This window comes from Juglans regia, chromosome 1, assembly GCF_001411555.2.
Source record: "Juglans regia cultivar Chandler chromosome 1, Walnut 2.0, whole genome shotgun sequence".
Taxonomy (NCBI): domain Eukaryota; kingdom Viridiplantae; phylum Streptophyta; class Magnoliopsida; order Fagales; family Juglandaceae; genus Juglans; species Juglans regia.
In genome coordinates this window covers 43,519,258-43,535,577 of record NC_049901.1, presented here as the reverse complement: position 1 = coordinate 43,535,577, position 16,320 = coordinate 43,519,258, and the positions used below count along the sequence as shown (strand labels likewise).

The following is a 16,320-nucleotide window of genomic DNA, read 5'->3' as shown; positions in this document are numbered from 1 at the left end:
TCTTAAAAATCGAAAAGTGGGCCATACACGTACACAACATAGCCGTTGGCAATGACAATGAATGGAAACTAATTAGGATCAAATGCCAGAACAAATAGGTCGAATACATTACAACCCTAACATCTCATGTAAATCAAAAATAAAATCAGATCAAAAGAATCTTTTTTTTTTTCTCAAAAGAAATGATAGGAAACGAATCTATTACAAACATTATGACATCGGCAGCTAACTACAATGCAGAAACTTTAAATATCTGCATCACAAAAGCTTTATCAGCTAAAGAAAGGCTGCAACCTACACAAATAAACTGATCCTAAGCGGAAAAAAAGAAACAGGACTATCTAATTTTATAGCTTGGCTTAATCATATACATGATGAGGGCTTTAAGCATGCATGATAAACATATTATGATCCCCAACTAATGGTAACAAGAACATATCTGATCACAAATGCTTTCTCAGTTGACAAGAGGCTGCAACTTGCATGCAGCAATTGATTCCAAAAGCCAAGTGTGACCGATGACTTGGCATCCTATGTCAGCCGCCACATCCTGTGCCTCAGTCAACCTCTTCCAAAGAATATCAACTTCTTCTCCTACCTTGCATCCTTGTGGGGAATCAAGGTTGTAAACAACTCGTATCCTTGACAGAACTACCTGATCATCACATCTTTGTGTCACCACTTCTTCTTTACTTTTCAAAACAGTACCTCCTGCAGTTGTAACCAAGTTTTGCAGATCTTCCTTGTATCCAGGCACAAAATCACCAACAAAATAGAACTTCAACCCATTAAAGAGCTTTGGTGCCTGGAAAATAAATAAGCAAATCGATTATTTCAACCTGATGGGAAACTGAAGTAACATTGGACAAAACAAATATCGAGAATATGTTAGCAGGGAATGAAATTTGCACAATTATTTCTCCAGACCAAATTGCAGTAGTAGGATAACTGAACATGTGAAGTCCTGTGCCAAGAGCCCGATGGCCTGATGGCATATGACCAGGTTCTCCAAATGGAAAACCCGGATTCGAAACCCCCCAACCCCTTGTATAAAAAAAAAAAACAAAATGTGAGGTCCTGCATAAATCACCCCATCCCACCTGAAAGCAGGTTTGATATGACACCAAGATAGTTTACCAGCCTTCTATGGCCCATTACATTCAACCAAAATATTTCAGGGAAATTCCCATATTGAGAACAAATAGCCAGGACTCAACAAGATGGCCACCCCATTTCTCATGACTTATTATGAGAGAATGGTCTGTAATTTTCTTCAAGACATTCCAGTTTCAAGACAAGTCCAGTTGAACTAAGGTGCTCATAAAAGTTGGAGCATACATAATCCATGTATTCCCATTGTTCATGTCTGCCATGCATTTATTTATCAGAGAATTGGACTTACATTATCCAAGCCCATAAGCCTGCCATTTTTGGGGCCATTGCAACTCCCATGGTTGTCCAGGTCAATTTCATAAGGTTCTTCATCCACGGGGTGCATTGCTTCCATACAAGCCTTTACCCCTGCAAAGCCAGCATTTCAAGTTACATCAGTACATAAAAGTTTAATCCAATAAAAGGAAACTTAGAGAAACAAGATTAAGGGTGAGAAACACCAATATAGGTATATATAAATAATCCTTTAAACTCTCAAAAAATCTAAACCTTTAAAAAATTCTATAGGATTATGTTTCTGCTAAAATTCAAAATTTAGCCCTAGTTTTTGTAAAATACTTTAATTTTTTTGAAAACCTCTATTAGTTTGGCCCTTAAAATTTTCAAAAATTCAAAAAAATATCTTTTCCTTTATAGAAATAACCCATGGCATGTAGCATTTTCCTATTCACTCCAGTCCCCTTTAAATTTCTAATTTTCTCTTCCTCCACTTTAAATTTCTAATTTTCTCTTCCACTTTCTTTTTTCTATGTGGCTTTTCTCTATTTTCTCTTGAATTTCATTCAACATTTTATTCTTTCTTTTATTTGTGTTCTCTCCTCCACATCCACAACTTGAAAAGAAAACACTAAGACCTCGTTTGTTTTCATAGTTCATCTCAACTCATCTAATCATTACAACTTTTTCAAATTCTCACACAAAATAAAATAAACAATTCAACTTTTTCAAATCCCAAAACAAAAATAATATTAAAAAAATATATTCTAATAATATTTTATTCAACTTTTTAACTTTAATCTCAACTCATCTCATCCCATCTTATCTGCGAAAACAAACAAAGCCTAAATATACTAAGTTTTAAATTATCACTAATGTGTATCATATATCCTTAAGTTAATAAAAACTTACTGAAAATATTGCTTATATCTTAAAAACTACTTATTATAATAGTTTGGTCCCCAAAAGATGAGTTTCTGGACCTGCGACTGGTCTTATACAAGAAAGTCAAAGAGCTAAAGTAATCAGCACAACAAAAAACAACGTTAAGGACAACTTACAGCCAATTTTAAGGATCCATCTCCCATTCAAAATGGCCATGAGAACTTTAAGCGTCCTGGTACATGCACCCTGTGCATCTGTGGCCGCAATCACGTGTGTGACATTTGGTTTCCAATACTTGGTGACAGTTGCACCACACATGCTTGCAAACTTGAGCACAAGAACCTGAAGCGAAATTATTTAGAAAGAGGTGAAAAAGCTAATCATTTGATTACTCCCAAACTAAATAATCTGAAAAGCATATGCTAAAATCAAGTAAAGAATTTGCTTTGCCATAAATCTTCAGAGTCAGGTGCTTCAGTTTAACAATTCCTATTTTTTTTCTCTCGTTTGCTTTATCTGAAGAGCTCAAAGAAATCAAGTGACAAAAATCATCTTATAAATGTAATGATATTTTGTCAAAATGCCTTCAGCAAAAACAGATTAATCAACAACAAGGTCCATGCAAGCAAGGAGATGCTTGCAACACACAATCTCGGCATTTTGAAGTATCGCAGAAAAAGAAAAATATTTCAATTTCCACCAAATCATGACAATGACTCGAGGGAGTGATTAAAAAGACAAAAACCAGTTTGAACTAACCTTCTCTTCAGTAGATAGAGCAGATCCACATATAACCCATTCTTTGGCTCCATCCCTAGGAGCTACCCAAAGTATAGGCTGCGGAGGGACTCTACATGCAGTACAGCAGAAAATGGGAAATAAATCATATATCAATAGATGACATATATCATGGTGAGTGCATAAAATTCTCTGAAACCATACAGTGAAAAAAACAACACTCTACATCCATCCGCCCCAAACAAGAAAAATAATTTGCATCTGATACATGGGAGGCCAGCTGTTTCCAAAGAAAGACACTTTCAAAAAAAAAAAATCTAGGTATTCAATCCATCCCAATGTATTCTTTTGAAACCCTTTTGAACCTTCTTTTGGCAAGAAGATCAGCAACATGATTAGCTTCGTGGAACACATGACAGGTCTGAACAGATAAACAAGACCTTGCTGCAAGAAACCATTTGCAACAGTTTTAAGCAATAGATTTTCTTCTCTGTTTCTCTTTAAGCAATAGATCTGTAACAATTTAGGACTCGTCATATTAATATTGTAACAGTTGGAGAATTAGATGATACTTTCAACATAGTTATACACTATTTATCACTTTGAAACATTGAAAAGTGATTCAGTTAATTATTAAAGCATTAAAAAAACAACCTAAGAAAATGGAGTTGTACCTCTGATTTGGCACCAGATTATCCTTAAAAACATGTTTTCCAGATTGAGATTTCTCATTTGGAAATTTGATTGAAGTATGAGCAGGACAGAGCATGAGAAAGTTCTCCTGCAAGAAACAAAATAAAAACCCATTAATAGTTAAAGCTTAACACATTGCATTGAAAGATCAATGCCACAGGCAATAAATTACATAATCATGATACTGAATGGAAAGGCATATTGCACTTACATGATCCCAGCGACAATCTGGCATTTCCACTGCACAGGGAACATGATAGCTTTTCCGACAGGATTTATCATAGCAGCCCAGGGCTGCTCCCTTTCGTCCACATTTGCTGCACTTGATCTTTGAACCTCTTGCCACTTCTGCCTTCAGATTCTTAACAGTTTCATTAACAAAATACACCTGCGGTGCCCTGCATTTTGAAAATTATTATCAATTTGTCTAATAGAAAACGCATGACAAGAAAAGGCTAAAAAAGAATCAGTGCATGTAATTGACAATAAGAGTTTGGACTAAAAGAGACTAAAGTTAAACCAGAATTGGCCCTTTTCCTATATTTTGACCAAAGTAGGGCAAAATATACAAGAGACGTAATATCATCAAAATCAAGTGGAAATCCTTCATGCCAAGATGACATACCAATCAACACACAGCCTGTGGACATGTATGACATTTGAAAGGCTTGCCTCATCTCCTACTACCATTTTCCCATTAGCATAATGCAAAATTGGGCCAGTATTCTGGATAAATTTAGTGAGAAAACAAGTAAATTAGCACCAAAATTATTTATCAAATATGAAAAATATTGACTTTCAATGCATTTTCTAGCAACAAAAGCAACGAGAAATAGGTAAATTTTACCTTGGAGATTGCAGGGGACTGGCAAAATGCACAAATGCTATTACTTATATATGAGGCATCCAAAACTAAAGGCTGCTGTGCAGCAACAGGAGGCACCCTAGATTCAAGTTCCAATTCAGAATTAGGTATCATAAGGATCTCAGAATGTGAGACTGGTGGAATACAATCATGTCTTTCAATCCTCAACCCTGATGGTTCATAGGTTAATTTCTTTTGTCTCTTGATATCCCTCAAATAACCATCTTCGGTTTCAGACGCAGAACTGTCATGCCTCAACTGCCTAGTCCTGCCGTCAGAATGTTTGTTGGATGCTCTATTGATCAAAGAGTTTTCTGGACTCTGAAAATGTGAAGAGGCCACGTAAGGATTCAATAACTGCTATAAAAAATAAGAGGGGAAATTTGACATCACATCAATAAACTACCACTTGTTTTTCACTTTGCATCCTAAACTACTAAAAGCCTCAATTTGCACCTTAAAGGTCAAATCATAACTTAAGATACAACTTGAAAAATGGAGATAGGTTTAGGGTGCAAATTGAAACTTTTGGTAACTTGAGGTTTAAATTGAAAAATAGGTGGTCATTTTGGGTGAAAAGAAAATTTTCCAATACTAAATTCAAAATCACAAGCTGCATCTATTTGCCACAATACCAGCTAAAAATTGTAGCAGCACAAAACAAGCTTCAACAGAACATAATGGGGAAAAATCTTAAGTATTGCTATGTGAATATGTATTTGTTGGAACTGATTACACTCTCCCTATGACTGATGGCGTATCAATTTTCATCATTTCACAATTTTATCAATTTTACAACATAAATGCCTGGAATCACTGTTTGTCTGCAACTATCATTGTGGAGACTGTCAAACACAGAAAAAAATAATCAAAACATAACAATAAGGAATTGAAAAACAATCTACATCAACAAAATTATGTAAAGACAAATAAAAATGTCATTTTTTATTAAAAATATATATATAATAAATAATCTGAATTGATGCTAACGCATGCAAATCAGACATCAACCTGAATACTACAAGGTCAATACCAAAAAACAGTAAAATATAAGTGACAAAATCATTATCAAATCTACAACTCTTAATACCATACATTCACACTGCCCCGATAAAAGCTTTCATCATCTGAGCCCTTAGTATCACCAAACGAAGGAGGGGTATCTGGTAATGACTGAGACACCTGATTCATTTCTATTTCCAAAACCTTTTGCTCTCCAAGGCTCTCAGGCTCCATTTGTGAACTCAATGGTAGTGGATTCGTATTCAATGCATCGTTAAATTTGACTCCTTCCCTACCACCTTTACCTTCTATGGGAGTACTGTACTTCTCAAATTTGTCATTCATACCAAACCCATTTTCAACAGAATTATTCAAATTCAATGGAATTTGATCTTGCTTGGTAGCCAATAATGGAAAGATTAACCGTCCACTGCATGATTCATCCCGCTGGACAATGTCAGATGGTTCCTTACTACAATTACCAGCATAAAGGGAAGCCTGGAATTGCTCCAAAACCTTCCTGGAATCTACAAGATCAATTATAGAAAGCTATAAGCCAACAAATAACCTATAATTCAAAAATGAATCATATAGAACCAAAATTCATTAAAACGTCTATCAGAGAAGGGTACAATTAGTGGTTGTACCTGCAGGCACACGCTGAAACAGATTGGCACAGAAAGTAGCCTCCAAACCCCTATATATCGTTACTAGATTATCCATGAAAGGCACAGGCCTTAAGTCTGCCAACCATAAGAAGATAGATAAATCATTTGTATCAACAAAGAGACAAATAATAGCTAAGAATAGTTCTCTTACTTCATTCATATCAATAATATCTATCTCTTACTTATAAAAAAAAAAGAATAGTTCTCTTACTTAAGTAAAAGATACTAATTGGAAAAAGGAAAAAAATAGAGATCTAGCATGCCTCTGCTTGGTTTTATATGGAGAATATATTAATTTCCTTGTGGTATTCTCACCCAAAAACCTACAAAGTATGCTTAAAGGCAGTGGAGCCGGAGGTACTGTTCAACCATAATGTATCAGTACAAACTTTTTTTCTCTAAGTATTAGTACAAATTTCGAAGAAAGCAATAAAGACCAGAGGTACCCAAGATGTATCACATACCTTTGTTAAAATAGTGAGCTTTACAGACAGGGCACTCTGATTTAAGCTGTGTTGAGCTGGGTATGCAGGAACTACATGGAATTCAATTAAAAAAAGTAAACCCATTTGTGAAAAAAAAAAAAAAAAAAAACAGATTAAGATCAAGATGAAGAGGAAGAGGAAGAGGAAGAGGAAACTAACTTGCAGAAAATGTGATTGCAGGAGAGTAACATTGGTTTGGCAAGCAAGTTTAAGCTGCAAAATCAACATGAAATCCCATTATAGATTACAAATACAAAAGAAAGAAATCATTGAGGCTGTGTTTGGTTGGGCACTAGATTGGAAAAAAAAACGTCTATTCAGATCAAAAGTCATTTCTTTCATCCGAAAACCAAACACACAAAAAGCAAAAGAAAAAAATAAAGAAACACATACCAGAGAGGGCATTTGAGCTCGAGACCCAGTTTCTGAAAATGAAGAAACCAAGGGTTCAGAAATCTACTGCCGCCATTATCAATAGAATCCCCCATTGACACTGAAAACGCAGATTTGTCTCCCAGAAAAGTGTGTTTGTGAGTGTGTTTTTGTGGCTGTACAGTGCATGCGTATTTCTTTATATATATATTAATTAACTGGGGCTTGCTTCGCTTGACCGTCCAACACTAATGTCTCGGAAAGCGTGCAGACACGTGGACAGCTGAGATTGTGGTTTTCCGAGAGCAAAGGAAGGAAAGGTCGAAACGCTCGCGCGCGAAGAGAGAGGAATTTGACATTTTGATTGCGGGGGCCGTCGAACGGTGACGTTTCAACTGTGCGCGCTTCTTTTCATATTCGGCTTTTCGGGAACTCCCGCCAGCCTGCTTTCCTATTTTGTTAATGGAAATATTTTAGAGAAAAATAAATTTATAAATTGTTGTAGTTTTACATAGTATGTTAAATTGTAAAATTATTTTTATTTTAAAATAGATTTAAAAGATCATATTAAATCACATCAATTTATAAATTTAATTTTATATAATTTTTTTATGTACGTAACAGTTCTCTTTTATTAAACAGAAATATATAAATTCACCGCGCAAATGATGAGAAAAAAATAAAAAGAAAATATCTATTCAGTTATGAGGGTGCAAGTTTGGCATTTAAAAAAAAAATTGATATTAATATAAAAAAATTAACTTTTCACGATAAATTTCTTTTTTTTTTTTTTAAAGAGTGAGCTTAACTTACATATCCAAAAACTTAATCAGCATTAATATAAAAACAATCTACTTCATACAAAAATAAGACATCTTCCTATTTTCAGTACAATTATTTGGTTTATTCATATCGTTTAAGGGAAAGTAATTCCATCTTTAATAACTCATTAACAGAAATATTTATTATATTTTTTTATAAAATATTATTTTTCAAGTTTCAAATCCTTTTTGTAAAAAACCAACTTAGGAACCTGAAAAGATATCAATTTTGATGGGTAAGCTGTAAACACTGATGATAGATCATGAGAACACTAATGAATTAACAAACTAAAGAATTGTGAAAGAGTATTTATTTTGTAAATTTCATCAGAATTATATCAAAGTAATTAAAATTTTGGTAGAAATAAGCATTCATCATAAAAGAAAAAAAAATGTGGCAATAATAATTTAAAAAAGAAAAACGAAACAGTAAAAGCAACTGTTATTCTGCATTTCAGCAATCTCGTGTATTAATGAAGGCAAGAAAATCCAGTAACTAGCTGTGCTACCTCTTAATAATTCAAAACATCTCAAAAGGCTTTAATTTTAAAATCCAAGATCTTCTTTAACTACCTCATTGACATCAAATCATCTGACTTGCCCCTTCCAAGTGAAACAAGAAACTTCAGCTGCTGTCAATTATCGACCCAATATCCTTGTTTTGTAAGTTAAGAGCCTTCAGTTTCCCCACCAGATTCTTTGTTATTGATATCCACAGAGTCTGTATTATTAGCTGCTTTTTTGGAGGAAACATCTTCTATTTCCACAGAACTATCCTTTGTGTTCATAGCAGTTCTATAAGAAGAACCATTGTCTTCTTCTCGAGGAGGGTTTGACTCTGTATTCACTATCATTGTTTCTTCATTTAGATTGGCTTCCAGTGCAGTATTACCTTCTACATCATCACATGACTTCATGGAATCATTTGTGTAACTCCTAGCATCATCCTCAGAGTCACTCACATGCTCAGATTGATTTTCATGCAGTTCCTCCTCCTCAACAACACCAACAGAATCATCATTTGAAAGCATATTTCTTTTTTCGATCATCAGTAGTTTTGTTATTGCTTCATTAACAGCATTTATAGCCCATCCATCATCCATGCCATCTCTGAAAAGCAAAAACAAGCACCCATCTTCTATTAGAGACTCTGATTTGATTTATTGAAGTAACAATTCTGGTTCTTCTATAAAAGCCCAATGGCTTCCTGGTAGCATGGTAGAATGTAATATGTATGCTAGTTTTTTTTTTTTACCAAATATGATGCAGCTGTGTGCATATTCTCCACTGTTTAAGGTGTCTCTCATTCTCTCTTATGCAACAGCTCATTATTTTCTGGCTTACCAAGATGTTGAATAAAATTCCAATACAGAGGATTTTATCACAATATGGAAAAACTCCTCTAAGTTGTAACTTGAAACAAGTTAAAGATCAAATTACTGAATGCAGAGCAAAAAACACTGTTGATATAAACACGACGTTTGTATATACATGTTTGTGTGCGTGTATGTCTAAGCATGCTGATTTGTAGGTGAGTGTTTCATTAGGGTTTAACTGCATTAAAAAAAAAAAAAAAACCTACTCATGAACTTCTTTTTTAAAAAAAAATTAAAAAATTCATTTTGAATTTCTTCAATAAGAATTAATAAATCACAAAAGAATTTTTTTTTATCACGTTGAAAGAATTAAGTAAACGAGTGTACAAAATAATCCCTTAAAAAATCATGGCCTAAAACATACATGATCTACAACTCTGAACCCCTTTTTTTTATATGTGATAAAATACCATGATGATGCAAAATAATACACCCACCTTTCAGGATTGAGTCCAGCTGAAAGAAAGGCCGATTTCATATAAGTTACAAGAACCGAGCTGTTCTTGGAGAAGTACCCCCCATATCTTGAGATTTCCACAAGAAATTGAATATCCAATGCAAACTGTATTAGGATAAGGAACATCAGTGTAATTTTAGCGGAGGACTCAGCATTATGACAAAAGATGACCAGGAATTCCTTTACATAATAAAAGCCCTCACCATGCATCATTAAACTAAATTTGAGGGTGGGGTATCCATAGGTAACCATGACATATTTAGTCATCCAAGTCAAAAATAGTCACAAGACAACCTCCAACATGAAACTAACATCAAAACATTATGACACAAAGACGTGAAAAAAGGAGCTGTTATCAAACTTTAATCTGGCCGAAAACAAATTCCATCACATCTAAAAAAATTGGAGGGGAAGCAGGGAACTTCTAGAAAAATCACCTAAAAGGTTTGTTTAAAAGTTCCATTATTGTTTTTTGCAAGGTCTAAATTTTGACATGCACCCAAAATATGACTAAGAGAACCAAACTCTGATGCTCCAGCGGAAATATTTCTTTCAACTATGGTGAGGAAGGATTGACATTGTTATATCACATATTCAGGAGAAGAAAAACTCCATGGGCATACAATTGTGTGGGCTGTAATTGACATTTGGGAGGAAGTCATAGTTACAAAGCAATCTTTGAACTTACAGGTGAGGCACGCATAATGGGAGGCAAACCAAATGGCAGATTTCTTTGCAAAGTTCAGGCTTTGGGGACTTCACGTGAATACTTAGGCCTCGTTTGTTTTCACAGTTCATCTCAATTCATCTCATCTCATCTAATCATTACAACTCTATCAAATTTCCACACAAAATATAATAAACAATACAACTTTTTCAAATCCCAAAACAAAAATAATATTAACAAAATATATTCTAATAATATTTTATTTAACTTTCAACTTTTATCTCATCTCATCTCAAAAAACAAATGAGGCCCTAGAGCTGCAAAATGTTCCCAAGGAGGCAAAAGGTTGTCTGGTGGTAGAAAGGGCAGAGCTCCCTTTTCTTGCGTTGTAAATGAATTTGGTCGTGTTAGTGTGAAAGGATAGTATAGTTCTTACTTTGGTTTTTGATTTTGTACAGAGGTGTTGAACCCACGCGAATGTGAGTTGAGAAATGATAGTTTTCCTTTCCTAAAACAACAAAATGATTGTTTGTATCCAAAAGATTTGAGTGTAAATGCTCCAAACTCGTAAAGATCCAGGCAAGTAGGTGAAGCAGATCAGCTAATAAAGATTTGGAAAAGAAGGTCAACTATGCATGAAACTGGATGTTATAAAAAAGAAACGGGATATTGAGATGTATTAATAGGAAGCAGTGGAAACACACACAGAGCTTAAAAAGAATATTTATCTATGCAATGTCCATAAAAAAAACGTACCTTCTTGAAATTATCAGAATGTTGGACAGTCAAATCTTCTTCAGAAATTGCATAGATCTCTTTGTTGTTGGATATCCAAACAAATATGGCCTCTATCAGTTCCCTCAAAAGTTCCATCAACCAATCTACTTCAAAAACACAATCTTCCACAAGTTTTTCCATTTTCCTCAGTTCTAAGAATAATACCTGATTAAAAGAAACCAAAATGAAGACCATATAAATAGCAATTATTTAGTGAAGAAATTATATATCTTCTCAAATCATAACAGCCATCCGATACTTCTTGAATTATTTCTTTCCCCACAAGGTGTTGACTAAATTTTTTTCCAATCTTTACATACATAAAAAGGGTACCTGAAAAGCAATGGAGGGCATGAGATCTTTTCGTCCATCAATGCAAGTTTCCAGATAACATTTGGAGCCAGTTCCCATGGACATCATTCCATGTATAAATTGCTGGCAGAAATGAGCTCTAACCTGACAAGAAGCCTCTTGAATAAACAATATACAACTATCAAGCTCCTTCTGTTGATCGCTTACTAAATCATTTCTCATTAGCTCAGAGTTGATGTGACTTGTGCTCCCAAATGTACTTCTGATGATGTTAGAGAAGAATTTTTCTAACGTTGATAAGTTCACCAGAACAGAAACCTTTTGTGCAAGTGTCTCTGCCAAATTGATTCTTGAACCACCCTTTTCTGTGACAAGTTCATCACAGGTGATGGCTTTTTCGAGGATGATTGTATACTCCAGAAAGAGGTCCACGAGGCCTCTGAGGATCAGACCATCCATTTGAAGGGTGACTAGAGGTGAGATATCCTCTGTGATAGCCTGAATAGAAGAAAGGATATATGTGAGAGCAAGTCACACCTGGAAGGCACATATGACCAAACAACAGAATGATTTATTTAAGACACATGCAGAATGGCTATATTTGGTTTTCCATTCAACAATTTTGATTTCCCAAACACAATACACAATCTTTACGGTGACAAAATCAAACATTAATGTAACCCTGACTTCTTGATGTGTCACCAAACAGACTAATAGTTAACATATTATTGTTTGGTTGAATGTAATCACTTTCCTTCTGGATTATAAACATTTGTCATTTCTGATTTAATCCAAAAAGAAACATAGCATGCTTCTTTACATTTATATGGAAAGAAGTAAGCCACAAATAGTAAATATAGCTTCGAAGCTAGCACTTAAAAGTGCACTCAACATGTTCACATTTCCTACAACAATACTTTCAAAACTTATGGTAGTTTCTAGATATGCAACAAGATATTGCTTGGTAAGAACTATCATTGTGGCTTTGAAAATTGGTGAAATTGCATTTGAATCAAACACTTAACCTAATGGTTTTGATCCTATACTAGTAATTTTTACTCTATTTACCAGGTTTTCTTTTAAATCAATCTAACATGATCCACTTTTAAAATTAATTTAAAAGGAAATAAAACAAACCTGTAACAGTGTCACAAACTTCCGGCCGCTGCTAGTGAGCAGGTAATATTCCAGTTGTTTCCCAACCATGATAGAAGAGCAAGTTTCATTTACTACACCTGATACAAGATATCTACCCAAAACCCAAGATTCAGTTGCTGTAAAGATAGATACAACTTTTTTATAGTGGTCTATATGAATCTGTAAAACCACTTCCATGCCAGGACGAATATGCTTGATTAAGTAAGGCCGCAACACTAATGACTGAGTTTCTAACAAAGAGCAAAATGACATTGAAAATTGCACAGATTCTACAACCTTGGGCAATCCACCGCTTATTTCTGACATGGACTTAACATACTTATTAAAACAAACAACAAACACTTTGGTTTCTTCACATGCCCACCGAATAAGTTCTGAAGCACGGGGAGAAGCTCCTCCAAATAACATTGTGAAGCTCCTTGCTGCTTGAGAAATCATAGAAAATAATATTTTTGCAAGGTCCCTAATGTACGTCCCATGTAAATATGAGTTTGAACACTGCAAATTATGTATTCCACTTGCAATACGTAAATGATAGTGTTCAAGTAATAAGTGAGTTGCAAGAAGACTATCACCAAGTCTGCAAATTCCAAAGATCGCCTTTTGAAGTTCTGGTGCAGTAGTTCGTGGGTTTTCAGCCACGTGTGTTAACTGCAGTGTAAGCATCGCCTTCCCCTCGCAAAGTGAAGAATTATATAACGTTAACATGTCTGATGGAGCATTTCCTTCAAACTGCATCCTCTGAAAATTTTCATCCTCCAATTCTACAATGGCCAGAGCTTCATCTATCCTGTTTTCTGATAGAAGAAGATCCAGGGTTTCTGAAACATCATTAATGTGAGACTCTAACTCACTTGGCTCAGGTGGATCAGTGTTAACATGTTCTTCTATAATTGATTCTATGGTCTCCTCTGATAAAACCTCTAGATATATACCATCTACAAGTTCCTTCACAAGCCCTTTTTGCGTTGAAATATGGTTTTTCAGTTTCACCAGTTCCTTCTCAACATCTCGTACTTCTTCAAATATTCTGCACGTGTAATTGCACACCTCATTAGTACTTGCTTATAAATTATCACCTCAATCTTGGACACCAGTTCACCATACTCGAGTAACTAAATTGACTTTTATATGATCATATTATGAGCAATGCTAAAGTTTTTTTTTCTTAACACCGGATGTCTGAGAACAGCGTCCCAACTAATCCCGGGTACACAGATCCTCAGCAAGGAGTTTCCTACAATTGCACCTTGGATAATTCAAGAGGAAAATTCTCTAATCTGATAGCTCCTAGAAATTATTTGCATCCAAGGAAATTTGAACCTTAGACCTGGGAGCATACCCTCGAGCCCAACGCATTTACCACTTGAGCCAACCCATAGGGTTTAATGCTAAAGTTAGTACAACGTTTGCTATAATTTTGCTAGAGGCCAATCCACAGACAGTGGGGTCGTCTTATGAAACAAGGGCGATGCTCGAGCATATCGCTGCATAATCATATGATGATGAAGCAAAATTTAGCTGAATAATATCACCTAACAAAGGCTGAGTAATTGGAAAAGACGTTTCTTTGAAAATCTTCAACGGATTCCTCCTTTAGCTCAAGTAGCTCCGAACAAAGATGCTTAATTCCCTAAGAAATCGAAAGCACAAGCAAAAAAGGAAAAACACCGGTTAGAATTTAGGCATGCATACTCAAATTAAGCAAACAAATAAAAATTTTCCTGCTTTCATATTCCTTGCCATTGGGCAAACCAGAAAAGGCGAAATTTCTAGTCTTCCACAGTTTTCTCGGCACACAGAAAGTATATCTAGGAGTTTTTAAGTCAATTATAGAGAGAGGGAGAGGGAGGAAGAATGCCTTTCCAGCCATGGACTGTATATCGGAATCGTCAGCACAGTGGCTGGACAGGGATGAAAAGTCGGAGCCAGTGTCGGAATGCGCTGAGTTTTCCATCTCTCGGAATCGGAATGTAGAAGGGTTGGAAGAAGAATCCATGGAAAATTATCTCCCATCAAACAAACGCGATCGGTACCTTGGAAGCGGAGGAAATGAAGTGAGCTCGACAATTAGTCGAAAGGTATTGTTTCGAAGTCTCTGTCGTCGTTTCGCGCCAAATGCTTTGGTTTCTTCGTTAAACAAAACGGCAACCACTTTGGTTGTCTGTTTCCTTCATTCCTTGGACAAAACAAATCAACGCAGTCGTATCAATTTATTAAAATTAAATTTCGATATTACAAAATTACCATCCATTTCATATAGAATTCTAAATTAATTACAAAATAGTTTAAAGCATTCGTCCATCTACGATTTCGTTATTGATTTTAGTACTTAAAAATAAAATTAAAACATTTAGGTCCGTTTAGATATTGATATGAGATGAGATAGTTTTAGATAAAAATTAAAAATTAAATAAAATTTTAATATTATTATTATTTTAAAATTTTAAAAATTAAATTATTTATTATATTTTATATATAAATTTGATAAAATTATAATAATAAGATAAAATACGGATCGTTGCATTTTGACTTAACTTTCTTATTGACCTAAGTAAAAACTATATATATATATATAATTAATATTATATATAAAACATGCCACGTGCTGCCTAACTCAAATTTTGCACCTCGAAATTTTCGAAAGTTCTGTCGTGTTATTATAATATTCTTTCATACTATTTAATCCTTGACATTTCTATGGTTCTAGAAATTGATATGGAATTTTAGTCAATTACTCTTTGGCGGGTCATAAATTTTAGTGATGTATCTGTTTGTTTAAACCTTAAATCAAATCTCTAATTGGACACCCCATCTTAGCATTGACAAAATTACACGACAACATACCCATTTTTTCAAATATATGATTAGTGATGTTTTTTGACTTTTCTTTTATTTAGATCTCGTTTGTATTTAAAATACACATCAACTCAACTCAATTCATTTCAATTCATTTCATCTCATCATTATAACTTTCTTAAATTCTCACACAAAATATAATAAATAATTCAATTTTTTCAATCACAAAATAACTTTTTTAATTTTTCACATAAAATATAATAAATAATTCAACTTTTATTATACTATTCATAAATCATCTCAATTCACATCTGAATCCAAACAACTCCGTCAAATTTTTGTATTTTCCTAATGATTTTTCATCCAATTCTCACCCCATCTAAGAAAATTCAGCTTAGGTGGTATTTTGAAGTTTCAATATCAAATTATGAAATTAAGTCTCATTTATTTTTAGAGATGAGATCAAATCAGATCAGATGAGTTAAGATTAAAGTTAAAATATTATTAAAATATATTTTTTAATATTATTTTTATTTTAAGATTTGAAAATTTTAAATTGTTTATTTTATTTTATACGATAATTTGAAAAAGTTGTAATTATAAGATAAGAGATTTTCAAAATTTTTTATTTTCGTCTTGAAATCAAACAAGGATAAATCTCCATGAAAATCATAATTGATTTTGAGGAAAACTATACAAAGATAAATGTTTGCGTGTGTGTATCCTTATTTTTCAAACTAGGTCAAAATATTTTAATCGAAACCAACATTTCATTTGTGAATTGATCATATGTTATCTACAAATTCACTACGCAATTCAGTTAATGTGCATATAGTACCTTCTATTTTCCTATCAC

General features: G+C 34.0%; 2 protein-coding genes across 2 annotated transcripts; both read right to left on the bottom strand.

Annotated features, from left to right (window-relative positions):
• Window positions 1-136: 136 nt before the first annotated feature.
• On the bottom strand, window positions 137-7,263 carry LOC108995999 (BRCA1-associated RING domain protein 1). Its single transcript, XM_018971709.2, has 13 exons — window positions 7,119-7,263; window positions 6,885-6,938; window positions 6,705-6,775; window positions 6,220-6,315; window positions 5,666-6,099; window positions 4,553-4,891; window positions 4,331-4,431; window positions 3,917-4,103; window positions 3,687-3,793; window positions 3,034-3,124; window positions 2,451-2,616; window positions 1,403-1,521; window positions 137-805 (listed from the first exon to the last, which is right to left on the bottom strand). Exons 1-13 carry the CDS (start codon window positions 7,211-7,213, stop codon window positions 458-460), a joined length of 2,208 nt encoding a protein of 735 aa, XP_018827254.1. The 5' UTR covers window positions 7,214-7,263; the 3' UTR covers window positions 137-457.
• Window positions 7,264-8,325: 1,062 nt separating this feature from the next.
• Window positions 8,326-14,664, bottom strand: LOC108995942 (exocyst complex component EXO84B-like). Its single transcript, XM_018971618.2, has 7 exons — window positions 14,527-14,664; window positions 14,201-14,298; window positions 12,645-13,695; window positions 11,529-12,005; window positions 11,175-11,360; window positions 9,732-9,856; window positions 8,326-9,028 (listed from the first exon to the last, which is right to left on the bottom strand). The coding sequence occupies exons 1-7, from the start codon at window positions 14,662-14,664 to the stop codon at window positions 8,587-8,589; spliced, it is 2,517 nt and encodes an 838-aa protein (XP_018827163.1). The 3' UTR covers window positions 8,326-8,586.
• Between the last annotated feature and the right edge of the window lie 1,656 nt (window positions 14,665-16,320).

Excerpts from the sequence above, each read along its gene's own strand:
- LOC108995999 (XM_018971709.2), bottom strand. The coding sequence starts at position 7,213 with ATGGGGGATTCTATTGATAATGGCGGCAGTAGATTTCTGAACCCTTGG. Across the intron at positions 3,794-3,916 it reads CAGATTGTCGCTGGGATCAT|GAGAACTTTCTCATGCTCTG; the intron begins GTAAGTGCAATA and ends TGTTTCTTGCAG. Across the intron at positions 806-1,402 it reads GGCTTATGGGCTTGGATAAT|GCACCAAAGCTCTTTAATGG; the intron begins GTAAGTCCAATT and ends TTTATTTTCCAG.
- LOC108995942 (XM_018971618.2), bottom strand. The coding sequence starts at position 14,664 with ATGGATTCTTCTTCCAACCCTTCTACATTCCGATTCCGAGAGATGGAA. Across the intron at positions 9,857-11,174 it reads ATTCTGATAATTTCAAGAAG|TTTGCATTGGATATTCAATT; the intron begins GTACGTTTTTTT and ends ATCCTAATACAG. Across the intron at positions 9,029-9,731 it reads GCTGGACTCAATCCTGAAAG|AGATGGCATGGATGATGGAT; the intron begins GTGGGTGTATTA and ends TTTGCTTTTCAG.